The sequence below is a fragment of the Accipiter gentilis genome, chromosome 1 (assembly GCF_929443795.1).
Source record: "Accipiter gentilis chromosome 1, bAccGen1.1, whole genome shotgun sequence".
In the NCBI taxonomy this organism is placed as follows: Eukaryota; Metazoa; Chordata; class Aves; order Accipitriformes; family Accipitridae; genus Astur; species Astur gentilis.
Window position 1 is genome coordinate 12,502,132 of NC_064880.1, and position 21,955 is coordinate 12,524,086.

Sequence of the window (21,955 nt, forward strand, 5' to 3'; positions counted from 1 at the left end):
ATTGGAACAGGCTAGCAAAGGACTACCAAGAACTTGATTTGTATGTCGCATGCACACAGAAGCCTAGAAAAAGCTCTGGAAAATTGGTTTACACGGTCTTTTCCCATCTGTTGTTCTGAAAAAGGCAGATGTATGTTTTCTTGTCTACAGTTGTCAGGGGTTTTTGGATTTCAGTCATTAAATGAATGGGTTAAGTCAACATTTTCAACCAAATTAGTGTGGATGACTCAGCTCAAAGCCAGCTGGCTGGTCTTGTTTAGGTTTGCCAGCTGCAAGCTGGACTTGTTTGAACCCTTGAGTTTGAACTCTGCTAGGTTCCCACTGAGCTAATAACCTGTATTACTGTGGTACTGATGCAATCCCCTTTCAAGAGGGGGGGGGGGGGGGGAGGAGCTCTCTGCATCTGTTCAAAACAAAGACTTTGTGCTTTGACTTTGGCAATGCTTTTCCTTTCTGAATTTCACAAGCTGTCCTAGGATGTGCAGACCTGAGCTAAGCTTGTGCTCCTGTGAATCAGGGGTTTGCTCTGAAGATGCTGCTGGTGGGCTTCTCCTCTGACTGCTTGGGTTTGCAACTGATGATGAGCAGCTTTTCTGCTCTATACAATTGAGTTTCACATGTGGCTTATGTTTGCAATACAGCAAAATGTTTCCTTAAGTTTCTTATTCCCCAGGTTAAATCTGCACATGTATGTTTGTAAAGTGTGAGGCAGGCTGGATGTTACAGTTAGTGATTGAAATGGAATCACATTGAATGCAGGTAGATTATAGGGAAGTATTGGTCTCTCTCTGTCTAGAGAAGTGTGTGTGCATGGTTCTACACACAATACACAGATCATCTGTGATACCATATTTAGACTTTAAATATACTGTAGGTATGGAGGAGCACAGGATGTCTGTAGTGACTTAATTTAAGCACTTTTCACTCCTCTGTGCTTTTTACCAGTTAAAGATGCTTTTGTTTTCTTTTCAAATTTCTGGTTGCCACTTTTATTCAGGCACAGATGTGTCTCGTCATATCTATATGTACACTGCACGCTTCTTCTACACATGTATGCACCTATAATACAGTACTTGCCTGTATCAGTAAATATTGGTTACATGTAATACTGTAAAGTTGGTATTCATCTATTAGGGAGCACAACCATAGGGATACCACCGACAACCAAAGAGATTCTGATTTTAGACATCACACCTTGTGGAGAGAGCCTCCTTTTCCACCTGATCCCCCGTTCTTAGCAAATGTGATTAGCTGTATTTCTTACTACATCCTCACCTGAAAGGTGAATAGGTTTCTAAGGCTCAGCAGTTCCTCAACTTAAAAGGCTCCCTAAAACCAGTAGTTATTTAAATCAACATTAGTAAATGACTGAACACAATGAAGTTTTAAGAGATGGGGTCAGGGAGACTGGCTGGTTCTTGTAGCACATGCTTTTTCCTTGAAGGTGGAAGAAGTAAGAAAGGGAAAGGAACTCAAAAGTTTCCCCTACCTGAGTACAGGTGCTGCAGCTAGGAAGGTCATTTCCCAGAGCAGCGTGCCTGGCTGGGAGCTAGTCTCTGCAGCATGGCTGAAGCTGCAGTCCACTTGAACTGCAGCTGGAAACCTTGCAGCAGTGCAACATGCTTCTGTCCCTGTGGGACGGACAGGAAGTTTTTGGAAATCAGCACGCCCCAAATGAAAATAACTCATGTCTTGTGCCATGCCTGCTGGCTGGGGAGGTGTCCTTGGACTGGGGGAGCTGCTGGGCCACACTCATCTCCTGGAAGTGCACGGATGCACCCTACAGGAAACTTAACTTGACATCCCACATGATTTGGCTGAACAAAGTGATCTCTGCCCTTTCCATACTTATTTATATTTTTAGTTGACTGCATAATCTGGCCCTCTACAAAGTCCCTTCAGGAGGTCACACAGCTGAAATAATAGCTAATGAATTTTTAAAAATGATTTGGGAGTTATTAAATACTTTCTTCTTCCTTTCCTTCCCTCCCCTCAGTCCCTCTTTGGCAAAGGCTCCTGGGTTATTCCACCAGAGCACTTTCCCTTCCAGTGCAGGGCATGCTGCAAAAGCAACCTAATGTGTATGAAGGAAGGACCTGCACTCATCTCTAAGTATTTGCATGCTGCCCCCACACTAGGTAGGGCTGGAATAAGAAATTATTTCAAATAAGGAATATGGCTGAAGTGTGCCATATCACAGGAGTGCCAGAGACTAAGGGGAACTGTTGGCATTGCTTGTCCTTTCAGAGATGTCCTTGTTCTGCTCTCATCGCCTCACTTGGCTGTTTCATCTCTGGTTACGGGATGGTCTTAAATCCAGGGGATGGGGCTCTTGGACTTTTCTGGTATTAAAACATCCAAACTATTCCCTTCTATGCTCCATTAATGAAAGAAGCTGAGTTTATTCCTTTCAGCAGAGCTGTGCCTGGTTACACAAGCTGGTCTCTGAGTGCAGAAATTGGTGGTTTGTACCTGTTCTGGGGGAAATCTGCTCCACTCTTCCACATCTGCAAAGATCTTCCCATGTGTGTGGGCTGTGGATGAGATGCTTAGCTTTTGGGGGCTCACTGCATGGCCGGAGGGTCACCTCTGAGACCCAGCCAAGTCATCTTGTTGGCTGAGGATTGCTCCTAGGCACAAGAGAGCCAAGGTAATGCCTGTGCACTGCCCTTCTGGCAAAGGGAGCTGTGGTTTAGTTCAGGGACCAGAAATGTCTGTGGAGATGCCCTGGGCCAATGCAGTAGCAGGACATGTAGGGGCTGTTCTGAACCAGCTTGTGTCTTCTGGACTTCAGCTGTATACTTCAAATCTGAAAATGTTGCTTTATCCCTACTTATATTGGTCTTGTATGTTATGGATTTAAGTTTTTCCAAGAGATTCAAAGAGCAACTAAATGATAAAGAATCTCAGACAGAAACATAGACTGGCATTCTCAAAAGGATCAAGAAAACTTAATAACTTTTTAAAAAAAGAAAAATCTCAGCTCTGGAGTGGCCCTAAATATCTTTGGCCTCACCTCTCAGCTCCAGTCTGTTCATTGGACCTTGTCACTTCCCTAATAACAGATCAGAGGAAGTTATTCTTGGCTGTTTGAAAGGCCAAGTTCAGTGTGATGCTCTGGTGGGGAGTGGGCACTTGCACAAAGTGAGGGTGAAATAGTTTTATCATGCTTCAACTCAATGGTGTTTGACCATGTTAACCATGATCAAACAACAGCCTGGCTCCTTGCTGGGTGGGGAGCTGTGAAACCATCAGGGTGAGTTTTGACCTACCCCAGATTTGGTAGTAGATAACAGCTGGGGACCTACTGCTCCTGTTGGAGAGCTGGTGGGGGCTTCAGCTCAACTTTGGGTTAAGGTTGGGACCAGGGTGGGAGAGAAACTGGGGATACTTTCCTAGCATCCTGCAACCAGTCTCTGGGAACCCTGCTTACATCTTTCTTCCTTCCCTGATTTTTGTACACCTGGAGGATGTGTAGGTGTGAAAAGGGCGTTGCTGGCTCCTGGGAGTCTTTCTGCCTCCAGCCTGTCTCTTGACCTTGATGCTCATGGCAGGTCTGGCTGCTCCTTCTTCATCCCAGTCACCGTGCCTGCAACATCCATGTGATGCAGTGCCGTGGTCTGCACAGCAAAGTGGAGATCCCGACTGTGAACAGGCTCCTCATGTTAGGGTGATGCCTTGTCAGTCTTAGCCTCCCTTTCTGATAAATCCCAGCTTAAGCTGCTCATCCTGCCTGTTGCCTCTTCCTCAGCCTCTGAGGCCCTTAGCTTCCACTGCTTCTGGTCTGCTCCTCTTTCCTCCCCCTCAACTCCCTTTGCTCCATTTATGGAGCAAAGCACCATCGCTTGCCTCTGCTGAAATGAGAGCATGGGAGACAATCCCAGCTCTTGGTTCTGATTTCTTCAGCTTTGTGTTGCGCCTTCTCCCAGTTCTGGGCTCCCTGCTGTCTGTCAGGCTCAACTCAATACCAGCAAAGGATAGGCAGACGTATGCGAGCACATGTGCTCCTGGCAGCTCTCTATAATATCACTGATCACACTTCTTGAGGGTCCTCCTTGCAAAAGGCTTCAAAAGCAGCACCTAATTCTCCTCCCATGTAATGTGTGAGTTTGTCCTGCCTTGGAGAAAGCTGATGCTTAAATCCCCTCTACTTCCCTCCCAACACCAGGCATCATCTCTTACAGTTACACTGCAAAAAGGTGCATCCTCCCAAGGTCTCGTCCTACTTCTCAGGAGGGGCTGCAGCATGGAGGAGAATCCTGCAGTTTTGTGGCTATCTGTAGCAAGCAAATGCCAGTGTGTTAGGATCTACAGCAAAGGGGAAAAAAGGAATAGATGAAGGCACAGAAACACATCTGAAAATGTCCACAATTTGGGAACACTGCTGGCTGAACACCTGTAATGCAAAAATCTTGATGTTTTCTGCTTTCCTTTCTGCACCAGAAACCTCTCTTGCTATTGTGATGTCTAGCTTTAGCCCTGCTTTATTGGTATTTTATTAATGTCCCATGTAATTTTTTTAGATTATGTTATTAACAGAGCATGTAATGTCTTATTTAATCAATTAATACAGTATTTTTAATAGGCTATGTTTCTAGCCTTTGGACTTGAGGTGGAAAAGCTTGAACACGATCTTTGAAGAGTTCAAAACTAGCAAAAAGAGCTTAAAGTATGGTTCCTGAAATCCTGTCTCGGTTCCTGTCTGATGTGGGGCCTGGCAACTGCCTGGGAATGGGGAGGAACCAGGGGCACAGGCTGTTCAAAGCTGCAGAAACACAATAGGACTTTCACAGCAAAGTGGAGAGAAATGCTCCAGGTATCGGTGTGATTTTTAACAAAGGAATTCAGTCTTGGATTCAACAGCAGTTGTCACTCTTGTACACATGGAAGTGAGGAGGGTTGCATCCCTGATCTAGGAAGTCAGAGGAGAAAATTAGTCCAAGAGGTGTTTGGGTCTGGATTATTATCCATCAGCACTATGCAGGCAGTTCTGTGTCTGCCCTGAGTTTTACATCTGTGGGCTGACCATAATGGTGACTTTTTATTTTAAATGCATCCCCATCTCTGCAAAATCTCTGATGGTTTGTGGACCACAGCACTGCTGATTTAAAGCATGCCTAAATATTTAAGGAAAGTCTGATTTACGCTGTAAATGCTTGCTCATCAGTTTTCCTTTTAATCATTGCAACTGTTGGGACTCTAAAGCCCCCTTGGCTCCCCTGGTCACTTTGCATGGCTTTTTAGCAATTCTACTTTAACTGGAGACCTTGGGATGGCTCTGGCCCAAGTGAACTCCTCAAGATCCTTGTGCAGTATTCTCCTGGTGGTGCCCTGAGATCAGCAGATGCTGGCCTTTCTCTCAACTCCCACTCAGTGCCTCAAATCCCAGAGAAAGCTCTCCTTCCGCCGCTACACCCTGCGCGTTGAAGGCAAAAATGATTCAACAAGATCTTGGGGGCTTGTATGGTTCAGCTGCCTTCAAAAATTCGCAGGGGTTTCCAAAGCTGAGATAAGGACACCTCCATGCACAGACTGCTCAGTGTCTTCAGTGCCAGCCCTCTGCAGAGCTTCCTCAACATTGCATGCATACTCTGCCTGCTTAGAAAGGCTTGTCTGCCTGCGGTAAAGCTAATTCTCCCGTCTATGCTCTGGTCTACCTGTACGCTATGTCTGTTTGCAACTATGCACTGAGCTCTTCCTGAGTTACACAGCTGAGATGTCCTGTGCCTTCAGCCTGGTGCTTCTAGCCCCAAAAAGCAGCAACCAAACCACCTGTGGATAAATAATTTGGGATTATAATGGACATGTTGAGCCTGTGCAACTCCAAGGAGTGTCTGGGTGCCAACCACTCTCCTGCACAAAGTGGGTGCTGGTGCCTGTTGAACCAGAGTCTTACTACTGGCTTTGGCAGGAGCAGGCTTTGGGCTGTATTTTCTTTTTTCCCTGTGCCACGGCTGTGCAGCCTCCTGCCACTTGTTTGGAAAGTTGTTGCTCGCCTTTGCCACATTGTGCTGCCTGGAGCAGTTCCCGGAGAGCAGCACAGTCTGCTCTCTTCGTTATCTGCTCCGCTAATGCGTGTGCCTGCCTCTTTGCCTTTCATGTCTGCTGCTTTTTCTTCCCCCCCTTCCCCATCTTTAGGTCACTTGTTTTGGGTCACTTTTTTTCTTGGTACTAACTCCACTGCAGGGTTTTCCAGACTTGTTGCTTTTCTGACTCTGGAGGGTTGTTTTGTTCTCATTTGTTTTGTTGGCCAGAATACAAAAGGTTAAACAGTTTGGAGAACTTTATTTACTGCTGAGGTAGGTTTCTAAATCAACAGTAGGTCGTGTAATGGAGTGACTCACAGAGCTGCTTAACCTTTTTCCTTCCTTTTTGTCTCTCTCCAAATCTGAAGCGCACATCTGCAATTTAGATCGCTGAAATAAGAAGCTGTGAAATGCAAATAAATTGCTGTAGATAGGCTGCTCAGCCTGGCCCCGGTGCAAAGCCAGTTTCTATTTGGCAGCAGTCGGATCCCTCTGGGATGTGAAAAGCACCTAAAAATACAGGGTACCAGGAGGATGTTCTGCACTGTGAGGGGACAACCAGCAAGGAGGATGCACTGGCTGGGAGGCACAGGGCTGGGCAGAGAAAACCCAGTCTGGTTGCATGTCTTTACAGGCACTTTTTGTAGGAAGGTCCTGTCTCGTGTGGAGGTTACAAGGTGGGCAGGCAGCAGACACTCAGAAGTAAAGTATTAGCATTCGCTTTTCAGAGGGAAAACTGAGGCACCATCCATCAGCCAAAAGTGCATGGGCAAGTTGGGTCTGAATGAGGAGTAGATTCAGCCTGGCCCCTTCATTTAGGGCACAGTGGAGATGCGTGTCCCTAGAGTGGGCTATGAGTGCAAGGAGAGCAAAGCCTGCTGACCCCTTTGCAGGGATAATGGCATGGGATAACAAAAGAGCTGCTGTCCTTACAATTAGACCTGAGGCTCTGGTATAAACTGCCCTAACAAGGGACCTTGGCTAGCTGGCCAGAGTAGAGCCAGCCCCAACACCCCATAGCACTTGGGGTACAGGTGTGCACATTCCCCACCAAAAGCAGCAGTGTGACATGGGCTGGAGATGAACAGAGCAGATGGGAGCAAGTGTGAGGGCTCCATCAACAACCATCTTCTCTGCAGAGGCTCCCACTTTGCTGTCCTGCAAAACACCCTGTTTCCCAGCAGCCAAGTGTATGGTTATAGATCCTCCCCCCTTTTTCCTGCAGCAAAGCAAGGGTGGGACATCTCCACTCCCAAACTGCAACCAAAACCCCACGCTTCTGTTCAGCAGCTCTTGTTGATTCTCTTCTAAGAAGTTTATGAAATGGCCATATTTTGGGGTTTGTCCCTCTCATGTTCCTAACCTAGTATCTTGATTATGGTTCTGAAAGCTCTCCTGTGCTGCTTTCAGGTATCTCATCATAAAATGCAGATTTTGAGCAGGGGCTGCTAGGCAAACTGGCTCTGCTGGGGCACAGCTGGGTCTAGCCCTGTGGGTACAGCACCTTAGTGGGGCTCAGATTGTTAGCGTGCCACCCCAACCTTTACATTTTAAAGGAGTTCAGTTCCTCAGGCAAGGGTAGATGCTTTCTGGTAGACCCGTGGGTACCAGCAGCTGGCCGTGATGCTCATCATATCCCATGCCTGCACCATGTTTGCCGAGGTGCTGGTAGAAATGGGCTGCATCCTGGCAGGGGTTTGTCACGCTGGCACAACCTCATCGATTTAGTTGCTATTGTGTGTTACAAGTTGTGATGTAAAAAAAAAAAAAATTGCTTATTCAGGGTGCAACCTGCTGCTCCTGGCTGTCAGCCCACAAGATTTTCTACAGTCACATACAGGGTATTTGCATCCACCACGCTGCAGGGTGGCATGCCATGGTTGCAGGATTAGGGCCTCCCTGCAAGAAGGCCTGGAAGGCTTGGGAGAAGTTTTTTCCTGTGTTTAGACCACAAATTACTTTGTTCTTGAAGCCTACCAATTCTATGAGGTTTTCACTAATGAAAGGACTGCACTGCATGACTGGCTTGGAGTAATCTTTTAAAATTTTGGTTGTTTATTGAAGTGGCTATTGATAAAGGAATGGAGTAAACCTGTACTTGTTTTGTTTGGAGCTAATCTAAATTCTCCTATTAAGATGAGGACAGTACAGCTTTAATCATATACATAGAAAAACACACCAGAGAAAGTAATGAGATTCTTTTTTAAAAAACCCACAGTTATTCTATATAGAAAGAGTATGTTGACAACTGTCTGAGCATCAGCTGCTTGATGTGAAAGAAAAAGGTTATTTCCAAGAATCTGAGCTACAGCACTTGCAGCTTAGCTTGTCTGTGCCTGCTGCATGGATCTGCCAAACGCTTTTGATCAGAAGCTGCTGCACAGTGTCAGTGAATACTGCTCATCATCAATGTCAGTGAATACTGCATGCCCCTTGCAAGGCAAAACGTTTCACCTTGAATTGTGTGGGTGGCAAAGCAGCAGGCAGCTGCGTCTGTAATGTGGTGGAAGTGCCTCTGATGCCATTTGGTGTTCTGACTCTAAAGAACCTGGGAGACTATTGTTCCCATGATCACTGTTGTGGGATGTGCTCGGTGCAAAATGTGGGTCCTCCTTGGTTTGTGCAGTGAGGCAGCTCCTGGCTGCTCCCAGATATGCTGTGTGCTTCCTGTTAGACATACATGAGATGTGCCCCTTGGATGCAACCTCAAACCCACCTTACTCTTTAGTATAGTGTATCCTGCCCTCTAGTGCCCGAAGATGCTGAGTCAGCAAGAGCCAAAGGAGCAAGCTGTGCTATGCTCCTGTGACCTTCCACCTTTTTCATCAAGCAGGTCTCTCTGAACCTGCTAATTATGGGGCTGCTAAATATGTATGTGCATCATCAGGATATTTGTGCAACAGTTTGGGGACTGGGTACCTCAGTATGGCTTTGGAGCAATCACAGTTCTTTGGAAGTATCTTTTGGAGATGTTTTCAAGGAAAATGAACTTTGTGATGGAAATAGGAATACATGTGGCAGGCTATGTGAAAGAAGGCTTTGGAGGTCAGAAGGTTGTTTCACTGAGGAGCTTAAAAATAGATCTTGAAGCCTGGGGAGTGCTTGGTTGTCATGTAGGGGGCAGATAGAGCAGGGATAACACCTGGAAAGAGGTCTCTTGCTTTTCTCCAAAAGAAAAGTAAGAATAATTTTCTGTTGAAAAAGAAATCTGAGAGCCTTTCATTTTGTTACCCACTCTGCTGAGAGGGGAGCGGAGGTTTCCCCCAGCCATTGCCTGGGACTCACAGGAATGCTCCCAGCAGGTATCTCCTGTGAGCCAGGCGCAGCCCATCAGTGCCCCTCAAAGCTCCTCCATGCTCATCACATCTCCCTCCCTCCTACTGATGTCACCCTTCCCTCCTGCTATTTTTTAAGACCCCACCAGGCAAAAGCTTGAAGATTTGCAATGCAAGGACACAGGCTCTCGTGGGCCGGTCCTGGCTGCAGAGCTGTGCGTGCCTCCAGCTGGGCAGGATCGGACCCACGGGGGGTTTTGCACAATTTCCTGGGTTATTTCAAGCTGTTGGGGGAGGTCCAGCCATGGGAGTGCTGACGGGGCCATGAATGGGAGGGGCAGGCGGCTTTTTTGTACGCAAGCAAAGCTGCAGAAAACAGAAAAAACAACTTTGTATAAACTACTCTCCTCCTTCCCTGTCCCCTCATCTCCGATCAGAAACACTGGAGACTGGGGAAAGGGGGGGGGGGGGGGAGAAACCACAACACAAAACGCAAACCCTGAGAGGTCACCCATAGTTTTCCTCTGATGAACGGCAGAGTGTGAGTGCTGGCGTAGCTGTTAGGGTGGGTTTGTTTCTTTAAGGTGTCTCCCAGAGGGAGGATCAGCAAAATGCAATGTGGCAGCTATGGTAACTCCTCTTGGCTTTCAGCACAGCCCTTGCTGATCGAACAACTTGCTAGTGAAGAAGGTACAGCTGTCCAGGCCTTGGCAAGGAGTCCCACCCTCTGCTTGCTGCCAAATGCTGGTGTTTTTTTTTTTTTTTTATTTCTTAGTTTCCTAAGAAAATGAAAATGGAAGGAACAGCCTCATCTGCCTTTCAGCCCCATCTGATGCCTCCTGGACCTGCTGGGGTAAAGCCATCCCTATGTGATGATGGGATGTTGGCAGCCAGGGAGGCGGAGAGCCCAAATTCGAGGGGTCCTGTCCTGCTGTGAAATGCTGGGGCTGGGGGGTGACCAGGGTTAATGGCTGGGGTCCCAGCAGTGCCTGCAAAGGGCTGAGTGCTTGGGCTGGATCTGTGTTCAGGGCTGGTTTGTCTTTCCCGGTGTGGACGTCCCCATGCCATGGCCAGCTCACGTGCACACCTGCAAGAAGTGAACCAGCTGGAACTGGTGAGCTTGCCTGGGGCAAAAGCCTTGCTGTGTGTTGCACCGCTGGGCCAACAATTTTCCTGAGTCACCTCCCTGATTGTGCCATGGCTGTGGAGCTGCAGGCACCTCATCAGCTGTGTTTGCACCTACGAAGCACAATGCAACAATTCAAAACTCTCCAGTGTCCCAAATAGTCCCAGCAACCAAATTCCCTACAAAGCTTTAGGCATTGAGTCCTGGCCTGGGCTCCCTGCAAGGGGTCCAGGAAGCTTTCCTGTCTTCCTCTCCCTCGTTGCATCCACTGTGGCTGTGTTGGCCCTTGCCTCCCAAAGCATATTTGGGCTATAATGGCCTTGTCCCATGAAAAAAGACTGTGCTCAGCTCCAGGACATGATCGACGCCACCCCATCCCCAGGAGCTTGCCCCATGCATGCAGCCTTCACTGCTGCGGGAATTCTGTGTGGTCCCTATAGCTTGTCTGCACCAGGGGCTCCTGCCAGCCCCGAGGGACAAGTCAGCTGTGCCAACGACACAGGCAAACACCCTTTGCATGGGGAGGATGCAGTTTGCGAGACCTCTTTAAGATGCAATGTTAAGACGGGCTCGTACTGGAGTTGCGCAGCACAGGGTGCAGCAGCTCGCACAGCCAAATTGCATGTTCACATACAACGGGAAAGTTTGCATGGAATTGCTTCCCTGGGGTTCTCCAAGCTTCTTTGTCAGGCTGGGTCTGCTAGTGTGGTGTGGCATGGCAGAAACAACCAAAAAGCCCCTTGTTTGAAGTATTTTGGCCGTACGTGCAATTTTAAGGATGTGACTGAAATGAAGAGCTGCAGGGCAGACAGATCAGTGCGGTGGATGAGTAATTCAAGGGGGGGAACCCTATGGATTGCCTATCTAGAAAGAGGTCTTGTATTTTAAAATAATGCAGATGTTGCTAGAGGTGTGTGAGAACTTGTGTAGTAGCATTTAAATGAAAGATTAAGAAAGAATGGCACTGGGGAACAAAAATACATTGCAACCGATTTGCACAGCTGGTGAAATTATGGCATTAGGAAACAGCGCCGAACGTTCTATAAACAGGAGGTTTATTTTCTGTAGGAGCAGGGGTGAGTGGGCAGATCTAAAACATACTCGGGACTTCTACTCATACCTGCTCAGGCATTATGTGGTACTTATAAAAACCTTTCTAACTGCAGCAGAAAATGAACCAATAATGATATGTTTGAGAACAGTAAACCAGTATCAAAAAATGGAAATATATTTGCAGACTGTTGCTTTTTAAGCCAGATATTTCTCTTTCATTCTGACATAATTCACAGCTAAGAAATAGCTACAATTTTCAAAGCCACTTCTTTTTCCCTTTGGCTCCTTAACCACTTTAAAATATGTACCTTTTGCCACCCACCAAGAATGAAAGTATTGCCTGATTTACAAAATAACAGTGCTTACAAGTAAAATTTTCAAATTAACTCAGTCCTATTGAAAATCGACGTGTTTTGAGCTCTGAATTAATGGCTGAAAATGCTACCCTGTATCCCCAGCCCTCTGGGCATGTGGCATTGGCTTGGAGGTACCTGTAATTATATTTTTGGGGTGACAGGATCTTTTTGTGGTGCTCTCCACTACTAATTTCCCTGGCATGAATGCATAAACCAGTGGTGAGTTACTCCTTTGCGCACATTAAGTTATTGCAAGATGTATTGATCAGTAGGTTGTGCAGCTTTAAAATTTCTGAGGCTATTGCTAGAAAGGGATTCTCTGATCTCCCTTGCTCTTGAGGCACAAACTGTGGCTTGAATGGTTCAAAACCCAGTACTCTGAACCACCTCTCTGCATCAAAACCCAAGTGCAAGCTCACCATGTCTCTACGGAGAAGGTGGTGAGAAAGCAGATACTCAGCCGCGCTCCAGTTCCCCTGCAACAGCAAACATTTCAGACCCATACGGTATAAAAGAAAGATTATTTAATGCTGGTAATAACAGGAATCTATGAAACAGCCCTTCTCATGGCAAAGGATGAAAAACTTCTCGCAAAATATCTGGTTGTTCTGTGCATAAAACCCCACTGAGCTGGAAGAGAGCTTTGAATGAAGAGATTGCAGGGTCGTGCCTGAAGCATCATGCTTGCGATTAGGGGCAGGAAAAAGGACTAGGTGATATTAGAAATTTCCTGAGCTTATCAGGCAAAATAATTTTTTTTTAACAGATGCAGAATAGCCATCTCATCTAATGTATGAAAATACACATTAATATGTTGTCTGCATAGATTTTTTTTTTTTTTTCTTAAGACAATACTATCTCATCTGGCCTGCTTTTATCATGTAGTTTTATGCCCCGGTATCTTCCTGGGAAGTTTCTGTGGTGGTAATTCCCTGATACTCCCAGAGGCACTGCCATAGCTGAAAACTCCCTGGTTCTGTGCAGATGCTCTGGCATGGGCTTAATTCCTGCCACCCACCCCACACCATGGCACCCGCTGATGCCTCGTGTGCCACAGCCCGCTGGGCAAGCTTGCCTGTGCATTTCGGGGCGGCGGGGGGGGGGGGGGGGGTGGAAGACTTAAGCTCACAAGAGTTGGCAAAAGGAGCCTGTGGGGTGCAACTTAGTGTGTATGTGGCATGGAGGTGGTGCTGGGCATCCCGGTGGGAAGCATTCAAGATGGATGAGGAGGCAGTTGCTCAGTTTTGACACACGAAAAAGCTATTTTCCCCATCCTATACTCCTTTGATTAACAGTTTGATTGTGCCCCAGATACTTTTCTCCTGGGAGCCCTACTGTGCCTGTAGTGATGCTGATATGAGGGGGTATTGCTCATATCCAACAATATGCTCCTGAGGAGGACGACATCCCACTCTGCCCCTGCGCTTGGGGTGGGTGGCATCGCCAAGCACCCATGGATGCTGGGGCTTCTCCTGCATCATGCCGTGTGTGCAGCTCAGCCTGCAGCATCACTTTCCCCCAGGGTCTTTGCTCTGAACACCCAGGGAGGAGCTTATAACTTTTTCTTAAAAGGGCAGCACTTATATAAGTGCTATTATAGATATTTCGTCCTTGGCAGAGGCGCATGGCAGGCGCAGTGGGATGGGGCTGTTCAGATGTCGAAAGGAAAGTGGTGAAATGCAGAGGGCCAGCAACAGCGTTTCATTGCTGGTCCTCTGTATTTCATCGCTTTGCTTTCAACAATTAAAATGCCGTTTCATTGCTTCTCTGTCCTGAGCACATTCAGGGTGGGTTTTTTGTGCTGTGGGGTGAGCATGCTCCCGACAGCATCTGTGGGGTGATGACACAGGGCTATCGGGGTGCCACAGTGCTCCCCAGGCGTGCTTTCTGCAGAGGGATTAAAGTCCTTTCTTGTTCTTAACTGAAGATAAACAGCCCTATTACCAATGGCAAACTGTATGTTGGGAAGCGTAGGCCTGTTTGCCTTTTTCCTGAGTCTGCCCTTATTTTTTGTTGCTGTTTTTTCTAACATCCCCATGTTTTTTCTGAGCTTCCCCTCCCAGCCAGGAATTTCTTCTAATGAGCCATATTACACAGCGAGTTTTCACCATGGTGCATGTGAAACATGCCATAAGGGTCAGTCTTAAATATGCATGCTTGTGGCTGTGCAAGATCCCTCTGGCAGATTAATTTCATTAAGGAGCTTGGTGTTGGGGACACTGGATGTGGATGTGCCGGGGAATCCCCCAGCCATGGAAAATGCTGCTTTCTGCATGAAAGCTTCTCCCTGGCTCCATCCCACCCTACTGAATTTTTCCAAGCTGGATCAGCTGGCTTTTGTTTTTTTGTTTTTTGCCTTTTTTTGGGGGGGGGCGGGAGCCTTAGTACAGCCATGATTCCCCCACCGTTAGCTGAGCAGTTAGGTTTATTTACATTTAAGCACAATCATATTATTTTTAAAGGAGGCCTGAACAGCTTAAACTGAAGGCTTAATCACATAAATTGTTGCATGAGGATTTTTGGTGGCTAAATTAATCCGAAACCTAATTCATACATTTTAAAGCATGCATTTGGCAGGTCTAATATCTCTTAAGGAAGTGGATAAAGTTGCTTCTTGCGGGTGGCAGTTAACAAGGCAAAACTATCTTATTAGGAATTCAATTAAAGCTAGTACAGGCTTACTGGACCTCTTCCAGTAAATATATATCAAGCTGAACCAGTAGACATCTGTCTTCCCCCCCACTTTTTGTTTTCCAAGCTTAAAGGTTAAAAGATGGAGAGGAGAAGATGGGGGGAAGAGGAGGTACAATAGCTCACTTCTAGCTCACCATACAGTTCAGGGCACAAGGGTTATTTTCTTTTTGATGTCTGATTGCTGCCGCAAGCTGAGTGAGACTGGGTCTGCCTAACTCCCATCCCTGGCTGAAATACAAAAGCCAAAAAAAAAAAAAAAAAAAAAAAAAAAAATCCCAAATCTTGTGAAAGCTCGCAAATGAAGCCCCTGGGGGAGGTCTGGAGGTGCCCCGCTGCTCCCTTTCTGGGGAGAGCCCAGTGCGGGCAGGATGAAAGCCTGCGCACTGACAAACACCCACTGGTTGCTGGTTTGGGAAAGCGTCTGGGCTGCCTTTCCTGGGTTCAAGTTCAGAGGATTAGATCAAAACGCCCTTTGCACCCAAAAGGCTCAGACCCTGGGGAGGGCAGTCCAGAGATATCAGGGATCTAATGGCCTCTTTGAAACCCTCTGCTAGCGATGGGGCTCAACAGTTTTTGTTGCTTATTTAACATTTTTATGAGTGGTAAAGAAAGCCTCCCTGTCCCATTTGCACCCTCCTCCACCAAGGTCCTCCTGTCTCCAGGTTCCTGATGTTGCTTCCTGTGATGTCATGCCTCATTTTTTGAGGAGAAAGGATGATTTTTTTCTTCCCCCCCGCTTCCCAATGGAAAACCCTCCTTACTGCTAAATGCCAAAAGCCTCAGCCTCTAAAGGTGACAGATCGTGGAAAAAGTTCAAAGGGAGATCCTCTGTTTTACCAGTCAACCCACTCAAAGAAAGCCCTGCTTTAATGCAGGAGGAGAGGCACATCCCAAAGAGCTACCAGAACCCCAATCCCCATCTTGCATGCCTGTCCACATGCACACAGAGAAAATATAAGCGCCAGCAGTGCCAGGGAGGTTGAGCACAGCCTACAACAAAGAGCAACTACAAAGAGCCCAGCTGAGGGGGTGCTTGGTGGACAAGAACCTCTTTGCTGCTTAACTGGCTCCCCTTGCTGGGAGAAGGACAAGGGTATTGCAAAAGCTGGCCCCGATGGCACATTTGGTGTGCCCTGGCATGGGCTCGCTGGACCAGCTGCCGTTGGCCAGGTCTGGTGTGGAAGTGGTTAAAGAGATTGGTATGAGGGTAAGGGCTGCCTTGCTTTGATTTATTGGCTGGCTGAAATAATTTACTTGTGTATGATTAGTTGTTGTTGCTGAGTGGTCATCTTCTACAACTACAAATCTAATTAAATGCTGCGGTGCCTAGAGTCTTTTTTTTTTTTCTTCTTTTCCCCTGGCAAATATTTCTACAGTTTTAATTCTTGAGAACTAATAATTAATTAGCACGAGGCTGCTAGTATCCAGCTGGAGGACTTCTTGTTTTTCCTCACTTTCAAATTTGCCTAAGAAGTAAATCATAATCGAAGGTGTATAGCACTTTCCAAGTCGCTTAGAGCAACCCACTGAGATGTCCGATGGGATTGTCAGCTAGCAAGGAGCAGCAAGGTCGCTTGGAGCCAGCTGATGATCTGGCCCAGTGCATTTTTCATGGCACAGCACTTGATTTTAATCAACTTCCCCCCCCCCCCCCCTTCCTAATCTTCTGCAAAGCCTGGGGATGGGGGAGGAAGCTACCCAAAATGTGTGCTTTCCCCGACCAGCATCTGTAATTCCCTGATTACGTGTCGAGCTCGCTTTGTGCTTGGGGTTGTGGTGGCATTCCTTTACATGTTCATGGCCTCATCAAACTATTCCTATGGTTCTACAGCAAGACATAAATTCTGGAGATTTCAGGCTTGGAGATTTCAAAGTCATGCTGAACCACATGGAAATGATTCTCAGAGCTACAGCTATAAAAATAATTATATTGCTAGTGGGAAAGAGTGACAAGAAATGTCCCCAAAAGAGATTTCAGTGGTGGTTACAGGATCTGTCCTGGCTCTGTAAGAGGCTGCTGTGATTTCCAAGGCTAATTTATCACCGCTACCTATAACTCTATGAAATATGCCCCAAAAAGCACTGAAGGAAGGAACATGAAGGGAGGTTGCAAAGGAGAAGCATTGCAATCTTCCCCTTTGTTTTAATGAGAATGCCTCATATGCTTTTAAAATTACAGCTACTCTGTACAGATGACCGGTGTGAGGATGACTAATTTGGAGGCAAATTAGGTCTGCTTAGCTGAAATGTATGCCTTGACTGTTCCCTTAATGACCCTTCAATGCACATCCCTCCCGACAGGACTTTTACCGCAGCCCTGGCTCCAGTGGATTAAGTAATAACATGCTTTTGCTGCTCTTCTAAGCAGTCCTTCAGTTTTGATCCAACATTTTCCCTCCACCATGCATGTCTCTAACTCTTTATGATCAGTAATTAGTTTATATGCATCTAGCCCATGGCAGATTTGTCTTTTGCATGTCTCCTTCTCCGGAGCGTTTTCCTTGCACCCTCTCTTTGTAAAAGGTCTCTGAGCCTGAGCGTTTTCTGGCTGACTGCAATGTACTTGGTGTCTGCTGTGTAACAGATTTATTCTTTCCCAAGAAAAGACAGGAACATAAACAGAAGATCCAAAATGCATTTTGCTGGGCTTTTAAATGTACTAAGATGAACCCCCTCCCGCTACAAGCCTATTAATGTAAATACCAAACTTTACAATCCTTCCTGTCAAGGAAACGTATTTACATTTTTCTAAGGATGCGTATAGAAAAATAGGGCTTTGGGAACAAAAAGGGCTTAGTTCTAGTGTCACAACACCCCCAGTTGACTGTACTGCTCTCATGTACTATAGAATTAGGTTGTTCCCAGGGCCAGCAGAGATAACATCTGTTTGCTTCTTTAAGGACAAAATGAAATAGGATGCTAGCATTTTATACTGGAAACAGCCCTGGAAGTCTGAAGGGGCAATAGTAAGAGGGCTGCGTATCACACACACACATTGCATGCGGCTTGCCCAGCACAAAAAAGATGGGAAAGGTGGTATTAGTGCCAGTGCCAGCCCACGGGAGGCAAAGGGCTCATCCCAAGCCCTGCTGCAGCGAGTGGGAAGAAGGGGGTTGCTGGGACACTGGTCTTACTGGCACGAGGGTTAGGGCTACATTGTCCTTTACACCTTGCTGATGCTCCTGACATCCTGGTTGGACAGGATTTTTCCTACTAAATGGAATAGCAGGAAACATATTCTTTTCTCCTGGATTTTTTTTGCAGTTTAGAGCATCTTCAATATTCTGAAGGAAAAAGAGAAAGGTGGCTCCAAGGGAAGGGGCACAGGTGCTGGGAATGTGGATGGGGAGATTTGGGGGAGGAGGGCTTTGCTTCTCATGTCTGTTGAAACATCCTATTGCGCTAATTGAAGCTCAAAGCTGTGCCTGTTTCTCTTGAAACTACCGGAGTAAGTTATCTGTAATTATGTGGAACAGAACAGGAAAACCTCTCACGGCCAAAGGAGCGAGCAGCAGTGACCTGCTGGTGTTCACAAAGGCCAGGTGGCATTTTACCAGTTCCCAAGGCTCTGATTTTCTAATCAGAAAGCTCCTCTGATTTTTATGCAGCTAAAAGGGAATGACTGTTCCTCCAAGGAGAAAATCTTTCCTCACCTATCTGTCCCCAAAACTCAGGGAAAAGGGATGACGGCCACAGCGATCCAGCCTGAACGGCACTCACCCCTTTGTGCTCACACAACATTTGCAGTGCTTGCTACTCCCTAGGAAAGGCAGGAGCTGGTCCCAAATTCAGATAGCTATTTCTTAAGGTTTGGGGGTTTTTTTGCCACCAAGACTGCACAGGCTGCTCCCGTTATGCATAAAAACTCTGGTGGGGACAGACCCATGCAGAAGTCCATGTCACGCCATCCAGCTAAGTTTGCCCATTTTAGAAGGTTTCTCGAGGATCTTGTCGCGTTTGTTTTTGGGTTTTTTTTTTGCTGGCAGACATAATTTTTGTCGCCATAAACGATAGAATTTGACACCGCACCACACCAGGCCATTTGTCAACAACGTTTTCAACAGTTCAACCGCACGCGTGTACATGCACACACAGGCACAGAAAGAAGAGGCAAGGGGGGAAAGTCCAGGGCCTCAGGGAAAGGTGACCTTCCTCTATAAGGCATGCAAAGACAGAGCAAAGAGCCACCTCTAACCACCAGGCTGGAAGTCGCGTTACGGCAAAGACGCCAAATACCGATTCACTCCGCAGCAAACTGAAAACGCGTTGGGGTTTGGCTCTACGTCATGGTTTTTCATGCAGTCCGAAATGTTGCTTGCAATTTCTTTTGGGTAGGCACAATCTGAACATCTACGTGCACAATCTGCCTCGTCAGAGCAATGCTAATAATAATTCAACTGACAGTGACTTTTAAATAGGGTTAAAAAAAGCGGGTTTTGCTGCTAAAGTACTGTGTGATAGAGAGGGATGGTTGTAAATTAGATAACAGTTTTAAAAACATCATTGACTAATGGCAGCACATCATTTGGGAAACAACAGAATAAATGCATTGTTCCATCCCAGCACTTTACTATTCAGCCAATCTAAACTGCTGAAGAAATACGTGTTCGGGACATTTTACATCTGTTTTTGACAAGAAGCCTGGGGTTTTGCGTGTGTGGGTTTTGGTTTGTTTTGTGTTTTTTTTTTTTTTCTTTTAAATCTATTTGCTGCAGCTTTTTTAGACAGATTAGCATAGGAAAAGGCGCTCTTATAAATGGGGGGTTTATCCTTTTAAAAAGCAACTCAACTTCAGCTTTTTGCAGTTGAAATTGGGGCACATCAGGCAAAAAATAGTAACACCAGCAATAGCAATAAAACCCACAACAGCAGTGTTACCTATTTAAACAAACCTAAACAACAGACAGTTTGTGCAATGGATAGAGTAAGCAATTTTTTTAACAGCGTAATATTTTGGGGTCTCCCTGGAAGAGTGTGTGGAAACCTTAATTGCAGCACCAAAACAAAAACCATTTCAGGATGGAAATGAAACATTTACTTGAAGTGGTTTCTAAAATGGTTTTAAGTCTGCATTTTACACCAGTAGTAAGTCCTGGTTGAACACTTGGCTTTTTCAAACAAGGTACTGCAGTTGCATCAAGGGTTTTTATGAACAGGCCGTTTATTACTGCTAAAACAAAGATGGATTTGCGTCTTTAAAAAAGACTGGCCAATGGGCTGGGATAAACTTTCTTTTTGTCTTTAAGGAGCTGATTCTCCACATGATGAAATTATTTCATTTTACATCATGCGCGATGTTACGGGGGGAGCAAATTTCCCTTTTGAGTGTTTGCTTGGCAAAATGGGTTCGCGCGCTCTGCTTTATGTACTGAGCCTCAGAGAGCGACCGGCCGTATGCAAACTCTGGCTGACACAACACAGAGCTGCTCTGCTTAATTAGCTTGAGATGAGGGTGTTACTAAGGGCCCCCCCTTTTTTTTTCTCCTTTCTTACTGTTTATTCCTCCCTCCATTAATATTACAAAGGCAACTTAAGAGGAAGTAGTTTTCTGCTAATGGAAAACGATGAGGAAGGGTTTAGTGATGAAAGTAAATAAGAAACTACATCTAACAGCAGCCTTTGCTTTACCGGCACTTTGGGGAAGGGAAACCGAACACATACGAAAATTTGGCAAAGTTTCTTCTATCTTTGTTTGCTTTTTATTGTGTGAGGGGGAAGGGGCACAGCCCAGGGTTGCAGCCGACATCTGCTGCTCGTTTCTTTTAAGAGAAATGCAACCTGGGGCGAACTCGTCGCTGAATCCCACTCAGGTCCTGTGGAACCCCTGGTGTCCCCCCAGCCAGGAGCGGATGCGGCCGCCCCGGGAGCCGATGGCTCGGCACCGGGTTTTTTGGGCGCAGCCACCCGTGGAGCGGGGCAGCAGCTGTTTTGGATCCCCCTGTCAGCCTGTTGTACTGATCGCCTTTTCCTCTCTTAAAACCCTTCCCTGAAGCAGCGCTTTCTGGCAAATCTCATGCAGCAATGCTTTCCCCCCATCCCTCATCAGCCAGCTCTCAATGCTGGTCCCCTCTCAGCTCCCCCATCCCCGCAGAGCAGAAACGTTGATTTTTTTTTTTTTTTTTAAATGGGGCATATCTCATTCTTGCCTGCCTGGAAGTCTCTTTTTTTTCTAATTTTTGCGGGCGTGGGGGAGCGGGAGGGGGCCAGACACATCTACACTGCCCATCTCACCTCCGAGTCTGTGGCCCCAAGCCCCTCACCCAGCAGCATCCCTGTGTCCCACCAAGCCGTGCCACCTCTCCCTGGGCAGGACCGAGCCCCGTGGCAAAGCCGGGTGGGTGGAGGGAGCTGTGGGCACCCCATCCTGCAGCCAGATGTAGACAGAGCATCATCCAGGAGAAGAGAAATTGGTACCTACCCCTTCAGCAGCTGGGCTCGCCTGGCCCAGGCGGTGGCTAGTGGGAGGCCGACATGGACCACGCTCCCTCCATCCTCCATACGGAGAAGGCATAACTCAGCCTCTCGTGAGCCACGTAACTGCAGCTCGTCATCTTACTGTCCATCTCGTCGCTCTGTAGCACCTGGTAGAGGAAGTCTATATACCGTGCTGCCAGCTTGAGGGTCTGGATTTTACTGAGTTTGTCAGAGGGCAAAGTGGGGATGATTTTCCTCAAGGCGGCAAAAGCTTCATTGAGCGATTGAGTCCTCTGCCTCTCTCTGACATTGGCCAGGATCCTCTGGCTCTGCAGTTCTTCATAAGATTGGGAGCTGGGACTGGACTTTTTCCCCCTCTTCCCTGGGTTGGGGCTGCCATCTTCGCTGGACTTCTTACTGTATCTTCTCTTCCTGCCAAATCTCTTTGGCTGCCTTTCCAGCTCCTCTTCACTGGTCCCCAAGCTATCCACAGGGGAAACAGGAGAACTGGAGCTTTCTTCCATGCTTTCTGCAAGAAGGGGAGGGGAAGAGACTTTCCCCCCCTCCTTATGTTATGTGAGTGTGTGTGTGTCTTAAATGTGCTTTAAATTCCTGAGACAGATCCTTTGGAAAAACAGGAGGGCTTTTTTTTTTTTTTTTTTTTTTTTTTTGCTGACCAAACGTTTTCCAGGTTGCTTGAAGGGCTCTTATTTCAAGGAGCAGGGTTGTGCAAAAAATTGAGGTCTTGGAGAGAGGAAGTTATTCTAACTTTTTGGAAACTTTAGCTGAGCTCAGTTGCTAAATAGTTGTCAGAAGTGAGGGAGGTGCGGGGCTCCCTTCTGATTGGCCGGCCAGGTCAGTGGGAGGAAAGCTTTTCCCCTGCTAAACTTTCACAGTTTTATGTTACACTTAACTAAAATCTTGGGAATGCACCTCAAATAAAAGATAGCTGACGACCACCCCCTGCCACCGCCACCCCCATAGATGCTGAATTTGCAGCACCTCTCTGGG

General features: G+C 46.8%; 1 protein-coding gene across 1 annotated transcript in view; it reads right to left on the bottom strand.

Moving 5' to 3' along the window:
- Positions 1-21,701, bottom strand: part of TWIST2 (twist family bHLH transcription factor 2) — a 37,715-nt gene extending 16,014 nt beyond the window's left edge. The window contains exon 1 of the mRNA XM_049812688.1: positions 20,949-21,701. Within this exon, the coding sequence (XP_049668645.1) occupies positions 20,986-21,468 (483 nt within the window). The 5' untranslated portion in view covers positions 21,469-21,701 and the 3' untranslated portion in view covers positions 20,949-20,985. The remainder of the gene's footprint in view (positions 1-20,948) is intronic.
- Positions 21,702-21,955: the final 254 nt, after the last annotated feature.